This window comes from Scomber japonicus, chromosome 5, assembly GCF_027409825.1.
Source record: "Scomber japonicus isolate fScoJap1 chromosome 5, fScoJap1.pri, whole genome shotgun sequence".
NCBI lineage: Eukaryota > Metazoa > Chordata > Actinopteri > Scombriformes > Scombridae > Scomber > Scomber japonicus.
The window spans coordinates 15,860,607-15,880,985 of NC_070582.1; the positions used below are offsets into that span (position 1 = coordinate 15,860,607).

The 20,379-nt window shown below is 38.8% G+C and overlaps 1 protein-coding gene across 2 annotated transcripts; it reads left to right on the plus strand.

Moving 5' to 3' along the window:
• The first annotated feature begins 9,727 nt into the window (after positions 1-9,727).
• bmt2 (base methyltransferase of 25S rRNA 2 homolog) lies at positions 9,728-18,470 on the plus strand. Of its 2 annotated transcripts, none has more exons than XM_053319648.1 (5): positions 9,728-9,917; positions 13,592-13,733; positions 13,887-14,015; positions 15,467-15,581; positions 15,912-18,470. In XM_053319648.1, the coding sequence occupies exons 1-5, from the start codon at positions 9,758-9,760 to the stop codon at positions 16,542-16,544; spliced, it is 1,179 nt and encodes a 392-aa protein (XP_053175623.1). In that variant the 5' UTR covers positions 9,728-9,757; the 3' UTR covers positions 16,545-18,470. The 2 variants fall into 2 exon arrangements, with proteins under 2 accessions (XP_053175623.1, XP_053175624.1); XM_053319649.1 differs by lacking the exon at positions 9,728-9,917 and adding an exon at positions 13,319-13,423.
• Positions 18,471-20,379: the final 1,909 nt, after the last annotated feature.

Consider the following 20,379-nt stretch of genomic DNA (forward strand, 5'->3'; position numbering starts at 1 on the left):
GCTCCTCTCCTTGTAAGAGCATAACCATTGAGCTAACTGTATTTAATCTATCTATGTTGTTGATGGACAGACTGAGAGCAGACGGAACTCCAGCCGAAAAAGCCGCCGAAAGGCAGCACGGATGGCTCGACTGAGGGACTACTTTGAAATAGTCGATGGTGGTGAAACTGATGCATCATCTCCAGAAGCAAAACAGGCAACCAAAGAGGAAACCCAAGTGGAAAAGCATTCAGATAGTCAATCTTTTTCTGATGGGAGCAACCAAATAGAAGATTCTCAGTTTGTAACAGCCTCTCTTGATGTACGAAATGATAAATCACAAGCACAAGACTACATATCCAACAACGTGCCAGAGAAACCTGAGAGCATGAATTTGGATGACTCAGCAACATTAACAGAAGCTGCAACTGCCATAGATATCCCAGACAACCCGTTGCATTCACATGACGAGCCTGCTCCTGCAGAAGGCCAAACTACCAACGAGTCCATCTCTAGAGAGAAGGAGATCAGTCAAAAGCAAGACATGATTTACAAATGTAGCAGCAACACTGCCAGTGAAACAGCTGACAGTGTTATTTCAGCAGAGAGCAGTGAAAGCCTTGTCAGCCAGACCACCGGCTTCACATTTGGCACTGTGGTGGCTCCACTTTATCATCAGATGTTTAGCAGGATGGGAAGTGAAAGTCAAAGCTTAGGTGATTCCGGAAATCTGGCATTGGCTAAACCGAGTGTTGGAGACTTAATTCAAAGTTATCCTCACACTGACAGAGGGGAGAGTAGCTGCACTGTTTCGGCAGATAATGGAAGTAACCACGACAAGTTTCATGGAAATGTGATAGAGTCTCAGGAATCAAACCAAGAATGCTTAGATGCCACTTTGAATACTCCTCTCCTTGAGAAAGAAGAGACAAGTTTGAGTATGACAGCACCTGACACACTGCACCATGACAATCTGTGGGATCCAGCTAATCTTTTATCACCGTTAGGAAATATAACAAGTCATTTCCAGACTGGGAACATTTTAAATACAGATTTGTTGAATGCACAAATATCTGGAGAGACTTCACATCTCCAGGGAAAAACACAGGAAAACATTCTGACCTGTGACCTCCAAAACCAAACTAGAGAAGAAACTCAGCCTCAACTGCCAGAGCTTACATGGACAAAAATGAAAGCACATTTGGATGAAACACTCATACAAAGTGAAATACAAGAAGTCACAGACAGTCAACAAACCTCTCTTCCATCACTTCAGCCTCCTCAAAGTGTGTCAAAGCGTGATAATGCAGACCAACAGGCCAGCAACAGTGGAGAAAATAGCTCTGAGTCAAACCAAGAGGAATCCATAATTAGTTGGACAACCGATAATACATTTCCAAAACAGGATAAGCTGTTAGAAGCTTTACATGATTTGGATCCTAACCATATCGATGATTCAGCTACAAAAGAAACTGAAAGTGTTTCTTGTTTTGAAATCATGGAGGAAAAGGATGGAATAACACCTGAGACACTTCTAGAAACTCAGGAAGAAACTAATATCAAGGGAGATGGAAATGAAGTGGCAAACAATTTGCATGAAGAGGAAACAGACCACTCAGCTGAAATTGAGGTCAGTGGAGAGGTAGCTCAGTCATTGACAAAGGCAGTGATGTGTACCAATCACATACATGATGACATGTTCATGGAGCTCAACAAAGAAGCAGAGATAATTTCTGATAAAGTAGAAACTCAAGCTATAGTCCCAAAACAAGAGGATCTTAGTTTGGCAGAGATTACTGACATAAAAAACTGGGAAACGATGGTTGAGGAAGAGGAAAAGAATATCTTAACAGATGAAGAGGAAAGCAAGGTGATAAACTTAACCACAGAGGACACAGAAGCAACAGAGAAAGAGCTCATTGAGCTAACGGAGGACATTAGAATCAATAAAAGTGAAGATACAATACAGAAGAAAACAGAGGAAGATATTGTGGAGATCACAGCTGCAGAGGAGAAAGAGGACAAGGCTGAAGATACTGTGGAGGTAGAGAAAAGGGGCACAATAGGAGAGGAGGAAATTGTGGAGACTGTGTTTGAGAAAGAATTAGAATATGTTCAAACCACAAAGAAGGAAAATATAGCTGGAGAGGAAGGAACAACAGACAATACTCACATAGGGAGGGGAAAGGAAGAAGAAGAGGAAGAGTTTGAAAAAGAAATAAAACACTTTGCAGAGATACAAGAGGTCAATATTGAAGGGAAAGACATTCAAGAAGAAGACGAGATGGGATGGGAGGAAGAGATGCAAATAGACATCAGTGGTGAAAATGAAATAGATGTGGAGTGGGGGGATGAGGTAATACCAGAGGAGCAAAACATAGAAGAGGAGAATCCTGATTATGAGGAGGAAATGTTAGTTGATGAGGCAGGAGAGACTGAAATTGTAGATGCAGAGTCAAAGTGTACAGCAATAGCAGACAGACAGGATGAAGTGGAGTGCTTTGATAAGAGGTCAGACATTACACAATACAAGGTTGAGGATGGTTTATCTGCTCCAGTGAGCGATGTGCAGGAGGGTGCAGACGAGAGTGTAATTGACAAAGAAAATACAGGAGAAGGGCAAAATGCACACATCCCAACTGAAATGCATCTTTACAAAGAGGAGGAATTTCAAAGCGACGAGAGTGTTACACATGACCGATCAAAAGCTAGGAGAGATGAGAGTGATTTCACAGCTGCAGAGGAAGGTTTGTGCACTTTAACAGATGAACCTGAAAGTGACCAAACAAACCACGACAGCGCTTCAGCAGAGTCCGACTCTGATGATGAGGTGGAGCTTTACATGCACTGTCTGAGGGCTGTTCACACAGGAGCACAGGCCTCTAAAGACCAGACTAAAGATGCAGGTTTGAGCACAAGCAAACGGCCCTCTGCATCCAGAAGCAGACTACTGTCCACAACCATGCCGTCCATCAGTGAGTCTCTAGATGAGGAACACCTCAGCTGCCTTCCAGACAATCATGAAGACACAAGGGTGGCAGATATCCAACCCACCACTGCAGCTCTGTCTGCGTCAAGTGTACAGGAAGACATCAACAGAAATGCTTCATGGTGGAAACAGACTTTTTCTTGTAGCAATATCTCAAAAATATTGATATATGCCACATTGTTAGTGGTATTTTTAGTTGTAGCGTACCATTATGATTTTCTTGCCTGTTTTGGCCTGTACTTGATAACTGTGGTTTGGCTCTTCTTTCAGAGGGAGACCCAGCCAGTTAAAAACAACAAGATAGATTGAATGAAGATGTAGAAATCAGTTCTAATTGTGGTAATGTTTAAATTAAGTATAGAAGGTGCTTATATTACACCACAAGATCTGTTAGTTAAGTAGATTTGATTTTTTCCCCCCATGTCATTTGATATTTATTTGTAAAAGACATGCACAGTTATTAATGGTCTAAAGAGAAGGATAATAAATCAAAATGGGCATTAATTGCTATAAGACACATACCAGAATAAATGCTGTATATTCCCTGTGGGAGTATGTTAACTCTCTGTTATTAAGAGTAATAACCAATTTTCTTTATGATTTACTGTACATAAACCTTTGCGTCAACTCAGCCAGCAGGCTGCGGACCATTTCTGACACTGATCACTTCTGCAGAGTATTAATTAATTATCAAGGTGTAAATGAAGCTCATCAGTGTGCTGTGTGTATGAATGACACCCCAAATAATATTTGTGTAAGTTACATTGACTTTTCATGAGTATGGAATTAATAAATTGTGCTGTTGACACATCAGTGACTCAATTCTTTATTTTAATACTTAATACTAATTCATACAAACTACAGTCAATCCACATACATATTTAAACATTTAAACAAAACAATAGTAAAAGATGATTAGTGAACCCAAACATTATGGAAAATATCAGACAGGAGGGTGTGTGGCTCCAGCGCTTATGAAAAAAATGAAAAACTACATTGTTCATGCAATGCCTGAAATTCACTATTCACCATGTTCATTGGAAATGAGGCTAATAGTTTACAGACATGCTAACTGCTCGGTGAAGCTGTAGGTACTTAGCTACATGTTAATGTGCTCACAGTGAACCATGTTCATTGGCATGTTAGCATAACAATTGGTAATTAGTACTAAACACAAAATACAGCCGAGGCTGATGGAAATCTCATTAGTTTTACAGGGTTTTGTGTATATTGTTTACCAAATTTCATGGCAGTTAACTCAAAATCACAGATGCCAACCTTATGGTGGTGCTAGATGAAAGGTTAGGGGATGACCAAATTTATTAGGATTTATCATCTGAGAACCATTGAATGTCTAAAATTTCATTACAAGCCATCCAGTGGTAGGTGGCTTGACCAACAGAATGAAACTGCAGTCCCCAGACCCAGGCAGCAAGTGTGGCAAAAGAAACACGAATGCCGTCAGTGGTATGTAATGTCAGAAATCTGCGGTCATACCCTGAAACTCAGGAACAGTAACACAGAAACTGGATTCTCAGCCGACATTTGTGATTCATATTTGTGTTTCTAGGGTGTTGAAAGGTTTTTATCTCGGCCTGCATTCTGATCAAATCAGGTTTCTTGTTATCACCAGTTATCAGTTTTAAAATATGTTTGGCATCAAGCAGACCAAAACAAGTATTAAGCTGTACTTTTTTACTGTTTAGTTGCCATGCACTGGGTTTCCAAGGTGCATGCTACATCCAGAAATTCAATATTTACAAATGAGCACAGAGCTACACTGAGAGAATTGAAGGAAATAGTTTCAGATTATTCCTGATCCTTTTCTGTCGTTTATTTATCTTTCCCTGGGAAAGAATTGCAGGCTTCTTTCCAAGATGAAGCTGGTCCAAATAGAGGACAACACTGAGCCAAGTGTGCGTGCATTTTTGACATGCTGTCTTTTAGTGTCAGTCCACATCATTAAATCTGGTAAAGTGGATAACTCCTCTGACAGTTTACTATGCCTGTCCAAAGTAGTTGAATCATTTTGTCTGAGAATGAATGAACAGAGTATCAAATCAAGTCACTTATATTCGTAGCTTGTAGCTCTTGTTCCCTTTGAACTTTGGCTTTTGGCAGTGTTTTGAGCTGAACACAGCTGCAGTAGTATACTTGCCAGGGGATTTCAGAGCAGTCCACTGTGAGGATTACCACTCTCACTTGCCAGATAAACATGAACATTTTTAGCTTCTAAAAGAAACACAATTACTTTTTTCACAGGACAGATATGTAGAGGGGTATATATATCTGTAACTAATCTAATGTCCATGCATTTTGTATTGTTCATAGTGCAATTATAACCTTCAAGTACATGGGTTTTTTACTTAATTGTGTGTTGAATCCAGCATTTCAATTCAGTCTCATGTAATCATGAGATCATGTAATTTTAGTGAGCAATGTCTGATATGTAATACCACCAGAGATATAACACTACTAATGTCAGTATAATATTAATAAATGGTTTATTTACTTATTAAACATGGTATTTTCCTATTAGCTGGCCTGACTGGATTATTATGTGTTTACCTTGCAGCAAAAGCAATACCATTGAACTTTTATAAGCTGTGCAGGTGGAGTTTGTTTTGGCCACATATCATTGCTGCATGTTGGCTGACCCTTACACCTGTTAGATTGCATAATCTGATGATGACCTCAGTGTTTAATAGCTACTGCAGACTGCAGCCAGCCAACTGTCTACATTTCCACATGAACAGATGCCTGTCTGATCTCTTTCTAGGCGTTTTATTACTCGAGTGCGTTGATAAATAGTCAAAGCGCATTAATCAACATTTGAAGCAAGCATTTTACTTAGAAGCAGGAGTGCTGCCTTACTCCCATTTTGGCTTCACTGCATTGACTTCCTGTAAAATGTAGAATAGAATTTAACATCCTTCTCCTCACTTTCAAAGCTCTTAATGGTCAAGCTCCATCATATCTTGAAGAGCTTAAAGTACCTTATGTAACTACCAGAACACTTTGCTCCCAGCATGCAGGCCTACTTGTGGTTCCTAGTATCTATAAAAGTAGAATCGGAGGTAGAGCCTTCAGTTATCAGGCTCCTCTCCTATGGAACAATCTTCCAGATTCGGACAGACACCCTCTCTACATGTAAGAGTAGGCTTAAAACTTTCCTTTTTGATAAAGCTTATAGTTAGGGCCGGCCAGGCTTGTCCTGGACCAGCTCATAGTTTATGCTGCCATAGGCTTAGACTGCCGGGGGACTCCCACTCCCATGATGCACTGAGCTCCTCTCTCCTCCTCACTCTCTCTCTCTATCCATCCATTTATATCCATTAACATTCATGTACTATTAATGCATTCAATAACCTAAACTTCTTCCCCGGAGTTGTCTGTGCTTTCTCGTTTCACAGGTAATCTGGGCCTGTAGATGTCTGGATGACAGATTCCAGTCCCGGACCTCATTAATCATTAATTTTCAATATAATTCCATCCATAAGTAACACAACGACAGAATGCATGACAATTCTGGTAATGGGTTTCAAACACTTTGTAATTAAATATCTAAAAGCAGAAAACTTGAAAAATCAAATCAAAATGTGTCACTGTTTAGGGGTCCTTGACGTGAAAAAGCTTGAGGAACATTGTGGTAGAGAAAAGGGCACCTTTCTGTGAAAGACATGTTAACAGGGCATATCTTGAGTGAACCCAAAATACTTAACACTTTATTAGTTTTAGAGACAGTTATTTATTTAACAAATTAACCACAAACTTTACATGATAAATTAATATACTACTAATAATAACAATTTATGATCTGCACAGACACATTATATGATGCACATTTATTTAAAGGTGAGAGAAAATTCAAATTGATTCTCATAAACACAGCAATAACAGTACAAACTACAATGGAACACAGTTAAATTAAAAAATTAAAAAATAAACAGGCGTTTCCCATTTATTTGTTACAACTTTTCTTGTTTACTACTGATAGCCTTTACAAGCATGTGAAACCTCACATGATGAGGGTTTTATGATACTTGCTAAAATTAGTATGGTTTATGATGTAATCCCATCCAAGACAGTATCACAGTGCCTCAAGCTGGCATATAAGCAACTAAATAAACAGTGTAGTCACCATCATGTGCTATGAGTTATTTTTGGGAGATAGGAATAGTTATGCTCTGTCAAAGGATTCAAAAGAATGTATAGCTACAGTTGGGATTTTGAGGATTTAGACGCAATTGTCCTGAACTCAAGATGTTGGATGTTTAAAGTAATAATTTCAAAGTTGCAACAACTGAACCCTTTTAAAATCAACCCAGTCAGTCTTTTTTTGTGTGTGTGCATATATATATGTGTGTGTGTGTGTGTGTGTGTGTGTGTGTGTGTGTGTGTGTGTGTGTGTGTGTGTGTGTGTGTGTGTGTGTGTGTGTGTATGTGTGTGTGTGTGTGTGTAATTTTAATTTTAATTTTAAAAATATGGATGTAAACAATGATAACAAGGAATGGATGTCTGTAATTTGCAAGAAGCCCTCAAAATTAAGCAAACACAAGACTGAAACTATATATATTTTATATATATACAGGTCAAGTCAAATGGGAAGCACAAAAATCTTCAGGTGGACTAAATCTTACATTTTTAGAACTCCTGTAAAGATGATAAATTTAATATAAAACTCTAATTGCATACAAACTAGCTGCAAGCAGCAGCAATGAGCGGGCCCTCCCACCCTCACAGATGTCGAAGGGCTTACATCTCGCTCATGTAGATGTCTTCATTCCCAGGCACTTATTGGACATTAAATTAATCAGTCCACTATTTAGCGCAAGAAAATACCCACAAAGCAACATATACACTCACTAATCATATGTCATATTGTAGTGTATGATGTGGAGAACACACTCTGTGAATGTCATGTAAATCAGCTCGTTTGTCACATGAGGCTGACCTCCTGTGTCCAGCAGGTGGCGCAGTAGTGTCACTAAATATGGGCCTGTACCATAGAGGCCTGTACCTGTCTTCAGACTCTTACCAAGCATAGTAAATATGGACAAGATAAGACAATGTGGAATCAAGTTATATAAGGCTTTGAAATTTCATGGCAAAACATCGCAATTCGCCTTGTCGTCATGGCAACGCCTTTCGACAGAGAGTTACCAACTTCGTGATATACAATCTCCAAGGTCTTCTCGAGGCTTTTCTGCGTAGATTTGAGGTGGATCTGCTCAACTTGCTATCCATGGGCGTAAAAATGCAAAACATGTAACTTCCTGTTGCAATGCCAATGGGTGGCGCTATGACTCAGATTCAGTATTGACACATTCAGGGCAGGACTCTTACCAAGCACAATACATTTAGACCTTGTAGGGTCAAGTATGGTGGAGTTATGACAATTTCCTTTTTAATGGCGAATCCTTACAGGGTGTGAATTTCTCATACTAAATATGAGATGTTTATCTTTCTGTTCATTACATATGTATACACTCTGGAGGCTCCTAACTCCAGGTTTACCATTGAAGGGTTACAGTATGCCATACTTGAGCAATAGTTATTTGGGCCTCTGTGCACACTGCTGGGGGTATTTCTTTCACTGAATATTTTTGAGGCCTTCCCAGTGCCTTTTCTCACACTAACCTCCTAAACAGGACCCAGCATCATCATGTCCAGACAGTCACCCTAAACTCTCCCAAATCCATTGTGCAGACTACAACAACTGTGCCAAATCACTGTATGATGTACTGAACATGTCTATAATTACGTATTAACTAGTACTAACTGATAATGTATGTGGTTTATAGTGTAATGCATTATGAGTAGGACATCATTTACAGAAAACTTAACTTTGTGGTTTCAATAAATTAATGATCATTTTAGCTTATGTCTAATGAATGAATGAGTACTATTTTTTCCCTAAATTAACTGATTTTTCATCACCTAGACAAAAATACTAAGTGAAGTGAAATGCGGGGCAGCAAGGATGTAATTAATAATGATAATAATAATAATACAAATAAAATAAATAAATAATCTTATTAAAATTAAAAAATGTGAGGAAAAAAAACCTTAAAAATAAATAAATAAATAAAATCATACAAATAAGTTGTATCAATTACGTTTTCTGACAGTTTTCAAAAAATAAATTATTTCATAATGTTCGACATCTTTCAAAGCATACATTTTTTCTGTCATGTTATGTGGTGTTGAGACTTATTTATTTATTATTGGAATGCACAACATCACATCATGCATACTGTCTACACAGTTCAGAAGTCAGTTACACATATGAGGAAATAAAGAATAAGTCTTAAAAATTACATTTAAAGATGATGAAAAATATCATAAATACATAAAAACATTTCATGGGGATAGAGTTTCATAGTGGTGTATTAATGTATTGCTTTTATTATTACTTACTAGTTTGAGTGATTCTAGGAGGAAAGTTGCAAATTTGTGTTTATGAATTTAAAAATGTGACAAAATGAATCAGATATTCTGCAGCATTATTCTCTGAGTTATAATAGCATGTGGTGTTGAGATTACTTTAGGGGGAGTTGTGGGATTTACGTGATGCATTTAAACTCTCCGCAACACGCACACTGGCTCAGGTATGCTTCCAGGCCGCTGATTGGACGTCGGACTGTCAGTTCGGAAGCATGTTTGTCAGAGCCGACCAATCAGCTTGCGCGTTGTTGGCCTGTCCACCGGTTCGCCGGTCGGGTTGCAGCTGAGAAAAGGGGAAACAACTGGCGGCGGAGGCAGCATCGGCGGTGCGGTGCTGTGCTATGGACCCCAGGGACAATGTCGAGACAGGGGAGACGGAAAACATCCAGGAGCTGCTCTACATGCCGATTCCAGAGGAAACACCGACCAAGAACGAGCAGGAGAAGCTGTCAGGGGTCGTCAAAAACGTCCACAGAAAACTGCGCAGGAAATATAGAGAGGGTAAGCAACCTCAGCGGGCCCCTCTGTCTGTCTCTGGCCCAGTAGCCGACAAGCTAACACTGAACACTAGCTGACAAATACTCAATGCTAACCTTTCTGTCCACGGTTATCACAGAAAACATAATCTGCTCGATTTACCTGACTCCTGCCGTGCAGACGGTGTTGTTTTGCAGCCATGTTAGCTTTAAAGGACTGCAGTCGGAGAGGGTTGCACTCAGCAAGCAAGGCCTTTAAATCTACTTAAAGGACAGGTTCACAATTTTTAAAAGCCAGTCAGGTGCCTAAATGAACATTGACAGAGGTTTTCCTCGCTGTTATAGTTCCTCCTGTTCATACTGGCTACTAGAAGATCTACTTATAATGCACCCATAATGTAAGTGATGGGGATCAAAAGCCACACTTCTGTGCATAAATGTGTTAGTTAATGTGGAGTTAATATGAAACTTAAGCTGTCCAAATTAGTCAAATCAAGTAGATATGTTTCATGCTACAGTATTTTTAGTGCCATAGTCCCTCTTTTTGGTACTATACTACCACTGCAGCTTAACAGGGAAACACTGTCCAAGGAAACACAAAGAGAGAAATTGAAGCTAAAAAATGTAAATGTGGCAGATATCCACTTGATATGACTAAAGCAGACTGATGTAGCCTCATAAAAGCTTCACATTAACTTTTAAATATATTTTTGCATAAATTGACTTTGTGGACACACTATGGATCACTTACAATGAAAGAGTATCTTTTAATAGCCACTATGAACAGGAAGAATAATTACAGCAAGGAAAACCTCATTCAGTGTTCATATGGGCACCTGGCAGTTGTTTTAAGACAGACTTTTGTGAATTGTGAATCTAACCTCACATACACTGTGAATGCTATTGCTATAAGGCACTATTGTAAAATTGGATTAGCTATCTTTTGAAGCCAGTAGATAAACAAACTTAGACGCTAATATGTTACTAATTAGAACCTATCTGACAATTAATGACACTGTATTACCTCTCCACTGCCAAAGAAGATAACCGTGGACTCACCAAACAAATGATAAGGGTGTGAGGGACAGAAAACATTACCATAATAAGACATTTTAGCGGATATAAAATAGCTCTGCTTCAATTATACTCTTTTAAATAGGATCTTTCTTTTTTTTCAGTTAAGTGATTAGATGCAAGGTGCATTTTCAGTATGACCTGGAGTTTGGTTGCATGTTGGACTGTACTTGGCCTCCAAACCAGTTGTGATGATGTCACAAATCATACTCGTACTGTATGTGCAACTGTTAAACCCAGATTTAAGCTGAGCACAAAGAAACGTGAGACTTTCAGCAGATTCATTTAAAATTGCTTTTGAGTGGGCAACTCTGCACATGCATCATTCTACGCAGTGAGGGTCAAATATTTAAGTGAGGTAACAATAAGCAAAACACATTTATGAGTGGTGGGAGAATAATATTCTAATAAAGTACTCCTAAATACTTTAAGCACTCAAAAAGTGACTCATATAATCCCTGATATTACCTAAATCTGTCTATGGCTGCTTCTTGCTGTTTTCTTTCCCCACTTTCAGTAAGAAGTCTGGCATCAGACAGTGAAGGGTTCACATGCTGGGCACAAAATTAACACCAGCCTCCAGCCAAATGCTGGTAAAATATGCAAGTGGCTTGTAGATTTTAACATTCACTAGCTGTTTGGCCAGTGGACAAAAAAGTTCATTTTGAACCTGGACTTTACAGAAGGTAAAACAATCAATCATTCACATTATATAAAGTAAGTAGACATGGTTACTATGTGTATTTCTGCTTCTTTTTGCAATTTTGGGAAGTACAGGAAGGCAAGAAGTTTCCAGCTAATAGAAGCAGAGCATACTGAATCTCTCAGATTTGTCACACATTAACACTAAGAAATGATTGAGTTTACCTGGGCTGGATTTTTTTGTTTTGCTCAAGCCCAAAGAATTTGAAAGTAAAATTAAAATGGTAATAATGGAGTCTGTGTGGATACAAAAATGCAAAATTGTAGGACGCTTAATTTCTTCATGTGTTCCATTGGCTCAAACAAAACTAGTAAGTGGATCTCTGCTAAAGCTTTATGCTGCTAAAAAGATTCCTGTGCATTCCTATGTGGTCAAATTGAGGCTGTTTCAGTGTTGGAGTCAGTGTGAAGCCATCTGCCCAGGAAATAAAAATCTCAGTCTCATTTCTTATCGTGAGTCAGTTTGGACAATAGCATGATGCAAAATGGGAAGTTTGGAAACCCCCTTTTCTAACACATCAGCTGTTTTTCTCAGACACTGACATATGACATCAGAGTGTCAGTAAGTGTGCTTGACAACGTGGAGGCTCATAGGATAGGCAACATTTCACTAGACATCACTGACAGAAGGGCTTATTAAAGCTACCAGCCTTAAGCTAAAGACCGTTGGTAATTTGCAGTGCCTACTAGCAAGGCCCTAGATTAAGAAAAAAAACTTTGTACAATGCCTACCCACACAGTAAGCTTTGTGCTGCTGTTGATGCTGCACTCTCATTTTCTCTTCCTGAGAAATGCATAGTCCTGCTGAGACTGTGTAGGCGGGTTCATAAAAAGGCAAATTCAGAAGAGCAGGTGCAAAATGTTTATCTTGAGAAAAGAAAACTTATTTCATCTGATTATGTTAGCAGAATAGCAGCCATCTGTAAGACTTCACAAATAGGATAAATTAGGCTGTCTCAAAATCAAAACCATTCATTTTACAATTTCACTGTTTTTAAAATAAAGTAGAAAGAAATGATCTAGTATGAGACAACTTTAACCAGCTTCAAACAAGTTCTCAAAAAGGTGTTTCAGGAGTCAGTCTCAGTGCAATGCATAAAAATGTGAAGTTGTGCTGCTTGTGTCGGCACTTTCCCAGTTTACTCACTTGAAAAAACAAAACATAACCATGATATAGTGTTTTAAATATACTGTTAAATCAAGTCATGTGTTGAACAAAGCCAAATCAGAAATGATTTAGGCTCAATGAGACTAGTTGGTTGTTTTTGGAGAGACAAGAACAACACAGGGAAGTTGTCCTGCGAGCAGACCTCATGATTGGTTAATAAGTAAAGCATGATCTGGTAGGCTTGGCATTGAATCACAGTGGTCATGCTTGTAGAGCACTGCTGTTTACCACCAGTCCTCTTGTTGTCCTTTCATTTCTGCAAATCTGATATAGTTTTTTTTTTTTTTTCTTGTGGTCATGGGATTTTTTTCCTCATCGCCGTGTTTGCCTATGCTACAGGCTGTAAACTTCTGAGCAGCTGTGAACTACTGAAGGGGAATATTTGTGGACATTATTGTTACTGTGAAATGGGTATTTGAGGATGATTTTAGAGAAGTGGTTACACTTCTACCCTGGCAGAGACAAGCGAAACATGTAGGTAATGATGAGGCAACAGAAAACCAGCAGTGGATTGAGCTTTTTCCGCATGTTTTTCCAAGGGATTACAGTCATGGTTTGGTGCTGAAGTGGATGACCAAAGTTGGCAAGTAGGTTCTGAAAGTGTGCTACTTGCTGTGTATCAGACTAAAAGAAGACATAACCTATCAGTAACTTCAGCTAAATTTGTGAGTCTGAAGGCATACCTGTGTGTTGTGAGGTCTCTGATTTATTTGCTTAGTTATGTTGATTCTGTCCCCATTTTATGGTTTTGGCAGTGGGCGACTTTGACAAGATCTGGCGCGAGCATTGCGAGGATGAGCAGACACTGAGTGAGTACGCCCTCGCCATGAAGAATCTTGCTGACAACCATTGGGCCATAAACTGCGAGGGAGAGGGTCGCATCGAATGGTGTCGCAGGTACGTCTGAGTTCAAACGTCTTTCAGCTGCAATTTTTGACCACATGACAACAATATGTGACTCATCTGAACCTGTAGGATGTGCTTTTCTGATTATGCTTCTTGTCACTTTCACAGTGAGATATGAGTTGTCTTTTTATTCTACTTCCACAGTGTCTGTCAAGAATATTTCTTAGATGGCGGGATGAAACGAATGTTAGAGAAGGATGAGAAAAGTGCCACGCTCGCCATGGGTCTGACTGCAGCGTCTGTAAGTGCCCAACCGTACAGCACCATCCCCAGGTAAGTTCTAAACTTCTGCCATAAAAGTAGATTTCAGACTCTGTCCCTATTCCACACTATATACTAACAGAATAAAGTATTTATTTAACAGTATTATTATAGTGTAGTCATAATATGCAGTTAGTAGACTAGGAATGAACATACATTAATGTTTTATACTAAAATTTTGTGACTTTGTTGTCACACTGCAGATTAAACTCCACTAAAAAAAAACAAAGTTAACAGTGTATGTTCTCCACAATTTTAAAATAAGTAAGTTAGGCATTAGGTTTTTTTTTTTTTTTTTAGTATGCATAGTGATTTTTTTTGGCAGATGCTTAATATTACCACTGTCTAAAGACACTACATATATAAAACCTGCTTAGAGTAATTGTGTAATACGGGACACATTTAGGAACCACAAAACAGACCACACTTGGAAGTACAGTCAAAAGAGTCAGCCATCATGTAAAATGAAATTATAGCGTCTGCCCAGATGATGGGGTGTGTTTTCTAAGCTTTGACTGAACTCTGAAAATTCATTCTCTATGGATTCTTTGTCCATGACCAATTCACTTTGACAAGATGTTTAGCAGTTTTTAAAGCCTTTCCTAAACACAACACACTGTTTGTTTCAGCGACTACATTTTTGACACGTACAGTAATAGTAATGTGGACTGATGCAAATAATCACCATCAGATGAATTTTTTATAAAGCTTTCCTAGTTTTCACTGGAGACACAATTCAAAAGCATTGGGTGAGAGGAAAAATATTCACTAATAGCTGTTAGCTTCTCTGGATCTAATGTTAAGATATGACCTCAATTTCATCAATAGATCAATCAAGCAAATATTCACTTAATTTTATGGTAATCGTTACTTAAAATATTGGGATATGTACAAGTAGATTCTCAACACATTACTAAAATCTAAAATGAATATTCATACATAACTTCTGGACAGCGATTTCATTTGTTTCGTTTCTACTGAATTTATAAAATACTTTGTGGGAAATGTTTATCTAGTCCACACTCATAATAATACTCTGAAAGTAATGGCATACACACGTCTTAATGAGTGGTACTAACTTTGTCACCAGTTGGAGAAAGTATTTTGTAATATTAGTGGTAGTTATGAAATATGTGTTTCCATTTTTTTCTCCTTTCCCCTTAAAAAAAACAAAAACATCTGCAGTTTTATATTGGCAAATAATGTGTGGAACTTCCTCCTGTAATATATAACTTACCAGTGGTAACACGGGGACTAAGAAAAATATTTAATTGGTACACATTACCTGATGCCATTCAACTTATGTGGCTCATCAAGAAAAGAAAAGCAACTGTGTTGGATGCAAAAGTTTGTACATGTTTGTTTGACAGTAAGCAATTTCTTTTCATGACATAGAGAAATGAAGCACATTAAATGTGTGAAGTTTTGCTACAGTTTATTTTTGTCTCACAATTATGTTGCAGTTCTATCTCTCAGCTGGGGAAAATGCGCCTTCTTGATGTGGGAAGCTGCTTCAACCCTTTCTTGAAGTTTGATGAATTCCTTACAGTTGGTATTGACATAGTGCCTGCAGTTGAGGTAATTTGAGTTGAGTTATTTTTATGCATTCTATTCGCGATTTGTTGACAACATGTTAAATGTATGAGGTTTTCCTGTCTGCTGGGTCAATGCTGGCATTACAAAGCAAAAGCAACACCAGAAATGACTTGTGCAGGCTATCGGTGTTGTGGTTTAGACGGCTTCTGTGAACAGTTTTAGCAGAAAGCAGAACATAAGTGCTGCACACTCTGCAGCTGCAAGCTCAAAAACTTTCTGAGCAGAGAAATAATAATAGATCAAGCAAAATGGTAACACATCAGGTTAGAACCTCCTATGTGCTGATTTTTCTGCCTTTCCTCTCTCCCTTAGAGTGTGTACAAGTGCGACTTCCTCAACCTTCAGCTCCAGCAGCCTCTCCAGCTGGCAGGCGACGCAGTCGAGGCCTTCCTGCGCCAGCTCCACAACCCCATTGACACTCTGCCTGCCCAGCTTTTCCACGTGGTGGTCTTCTCCCTGCTCCTCTCCTACTTCCCCTCACCATACCAGCGCTGGATCTGCTGCAAGAAGGCCCACGAGCTGCTGGAGCTGCATGGCCTGCTACTCATCATCACACCTGATTCATCCCACCAAAACCGCCACGCCCTCATGATGCGCAGCTGGCGTGTAGCGGTGGAGTCACTGGGCTTCAAGCGCTATAAATATGTCAAGTATTCCCACATGCATCTCATCGCCTTCCGTAAGGTGTCTCTTGCAACCACCAGCGACCTGGTGTCACGCAACTACCCCGAGATGCTCTACATCCCTCAGGACTTCCACTCCAATGAGGAGGAAGACTGTGCCGACGTGCCCGTGCAGGTGCGCTCCGACTTTGAGGATGACCAGCTGGCTTGGGGCTTCATGGAGCTACCTGACACACCCTACGATTCAGATTCTGGGGAGAGCCAGTGCAGCTCTCTGCCTGGCTTCCATGAGCTAGAGGACCCCATCCTGCTTCAGAGTTAGGCTAAACCAGCCACCCCCCCTCCCCTCTTTTCTCTATGTAACTGTCATCTCCCCTTCAACTGCTGCGCTGCCAAATTTAACCTGCTGCATTCTTTTCCCACTTCTCCTCCCTCTCCTCCAAAACAATGCAGTTTGCACAGTGTGAAAGAGAGAAGTTTACAGATTATTTTTCTCATATCCACACTCCTCTGAGAGTACACACGCATACATGCACACATATACACATATACACACACACACTAAGATGGATATATTTTGATAAATAGCTAGATTTTTTAAGAGTTGGAAAGTTGAATGCCCTTAAGATATCTAAAGTCCCTGCTCCTTGATTTCCATCCCATCTTACAATCAGCTCTCAATAACAACAGTCAGCTTGTCTACATCTGTACTAAGTCTCTATTTGAATAAGCTAGTGTGGCAGGCTGCTTAGTACAAAAAAGCCAAATACAGCAACCCGAGCAGTCTGACATGAGTTTGATTAAACTGGAGAGACTTGAGATGGAAACGACTGGACTTGGTACGCTTGCTTCTGTCACAGTCATGCAGCTAGACTTTCTGAAAATTCTTGATGTGCATTTAGTTTTCCAAGACAAAAAAAGTTGAAATATATATTCTCAACAGTCAAAACATTGGTGTTGTCCAGTGTTAAGTGTGGCAATGCCATTTTAACTTGGCATCCTCTGAATGATTTGTGTATCTTTTACAAGAAAGTGGTATTTGTAGCATTTTAAACATTTTCAGAACCATATGGTAGGAGTATTATTAGGTTTACTAATGTGAAACTGTAACTGTGTTTACTCATTGTGTAACAAGGTACGAGTGTCTCAAAGTAGGTATTACACTTTTTTTCCTCTTTGTTGTCCTCACAAATATTAATACTGAATTATCTCCTGTTAGATTTCCAATACATGTTTTTGTTCTCAAGCAAAGAAATAGTACAACCGTCAAGTCAGTATCCCATATCAGATGGGTTTAACAGCACCAGTATCCTTTGACACAATTTTGTAACTTTGATGTGAAAAGTAAGTACTCTGCCTCCTAAAAGGATCCAGATCTGAGTTCAGAAAATTCGCCTTAACAGAAGATTTGCACTAGTTTACTGTTTTGTCATATGGAACCTCTGAAAAGGTGAGAAACTGTAGATTTTTAGCAATATAGCAAGTGAGATCTGATCTGAAAATACTGAATCCAGCAGGGGGGAGATTTTAACTAAAGACACTACCAGATGATGTGTTAGTGTGTGTTCCTGCCTGTTTCCAAACAGGCCAAATGTGTGGGTGCGGTTGGGTTTGTCAGTGTGAATGAAGGAATTAATTTATGTTGATGTGTTTCTTGTCGGTGGCACTTTATCATTGATCCCAAAGGGTGTCACAGATGTAATTATTTTCTTAAGATGACAGTTTAACGACCAGTATGATGGGCCCATAAGATGATACCAATAAGTCTAAGGTGCCTTCTTTGTTCACAATTATGTTGCAAGCAGAAGTTCATGCCCCTGGTGAAAATGAAACTCATATCCGTTTGCAAAAAAAAGATGTCAAGCTTCTTTGGCCAAACCATACACACAGCGGTCCAGTTCTTCTTTGTCTTATTAATGGTTAACAAAAAACATTTCCTGTGTTGACGTATCAGTGTGTTGTTGCCATTTTCTCATATCATTTGCCAGTTAATGCACATCTCTCTGCTGATATCTCTTCTGTTTTTACTGGAAAAAAGGAAAAAAAGAAAAGAAAAAAAAATCATGTGATCACACATTCAGATCTTAAAGAAGCGTGTTTTGTGATATATTTGGTGCATTTGTCTTCCAATGTTTCTTTTAGCCCATTTTGCATGAGACAGTTCATCTTCATTATCAACATTTTCAACAATGCAGAACAATGTGTGCTTATAGTATGGTTGTGTTTCTCTTTTATAAATGAATGTAAATGTTAAGTGTCTGTGTGTTTTTGTTCTCTGTGTGTAATGTGCCTTTACTTATGAACGTTCAGAATACGTATTCATGAAATAGTCAAGGAGAGGTCGGCGAGGCTCAGGAGGTCAAGCAGGTTGTTCATTAATGTTTGGTTGATCTTTAGCTCCCTCTGGTTAATAAAACCTGGAGCACCTGGGCCGAGCGATCACTGTGGATCTGTCTCTCTCACTTGCGTGAAACCTCTTTTTGGTTTTGTTAGGTCACCTGAAAACAGCCTGCACTACATTGAAAACCACTGATGCCTCTGACTAACACACTTCACAATTTAGTTTCCTTTGGTGCATTTTCATTATTTTAGTAAGTGATATCCTAAAAAATGCACAGTAGCTGCAAACATCATAGTTCAATACCAGAAGCTGTAAATTCTGTGCTTGAAATGGGGTAATCCCCCACCCCACCACCACCACCAAATATCACAACAGACTGGAACCACATACAGTGATGGTTTGATAAACAGGAAATGTTATTTAACAGCAACATCAGTTGAAAACACACAAACTAAACTAAAAGGAGCATGTCACAGTGAATCATAGATAGTAACATTTTTAACATATGCTGTATGCAGAGCTGTAATCATTATTGCAAATCATTATTTAAGAAAATGTCAAAATTCTCTTAATTCCAGCTTCTCAAATCTAAATATGTTCATGTTTCCTAGTCCTTCATGACAATAAATTGAATATAGTTGGGTTGTGGACAAAAAACATTTAAAGACAGGTTTGGGAAATAGTGATCAACATTTTTACAATTTTCTGACATTAAACACTCAGTCAATCAAGAAATAATCACATTAATTAATATGAATATAGTTGTTAGTTGCAGCCCTATTATGTATTCATTCATAATTCAAAGTAATATATTTAGCTTAGACTGTTATGTAACACATGCTGATGCTAAATGTGACAGCAGAAGGCAGAAATATCTTAGCTGATTTACATCCAAACCCCCCTGGAGCAAGGGCAGAGAGTTGGTCCAGGGTCCTGACTTCCACAGAATAAGTATCTACATAACTTTGCTCAATTAACACATATTGTAGATGCCAATTAAAAATATGTTAGTAAATAATTTAAAACCCCCTGTCCCCTAGTTGTTTATGTCAAAACTAGTTTGGAAAATGTTCCTGCTCAAGTCTGCCACTAACACAAGTGTGATGTGGAAACTTGATCTCTCCAGGGCACATACACTGAGAATTCACTTCTCTTTTTAATACTTTAATTTCTTTTGCGTTTTCAGCTCTGGACACGACTGCATGAGCACATATTTAATGTTACATTAAGTAATACAACACTGAACAAATGGCTGGTTAAGCTCAGGCATGTATAAAATGTCCTTCTCAGTTAACCCATTACTTAACAGTCCAATTCATTGTTAGCATCATGTTTAATGTAAACAATCCACTTTTACCACTTGTCCAAAATATTGCTTTTAACTCTTAGCATGCATGATAACTTTGAATTTGAATATATATCCTTGACAATCTAAAACCATTGCTCTTTCCCTGGAGGCTCAGCTTTATATCAGGGGATAGATTTTTCAGTGAAGTGGGAGACATCTTGTGTCCAGTAGTTAAACTTTTTTTAATGAAAAATATTTTGCATTCATGGGTTCTGGAATTCCTTACATAACAATATTGTGCACTCTGACTGCTCTGAGCTTTCCATCTGGTGGAGTCTGGCCCTTGTTTGTCCTCCTGACAAAAGTCCTTGTCATTTTGCTCTCTAAAAGGACAGGACTAGATATCACACCACATGTGTATATGCCAACATGTGACAACCAGAAAAAATGACTACTCTCTTCATACTTTTTAAAGGTAATGATTGTTTTATTATAAATTCATTGTGTAAAAGCCCAGAAGAGAAAAAC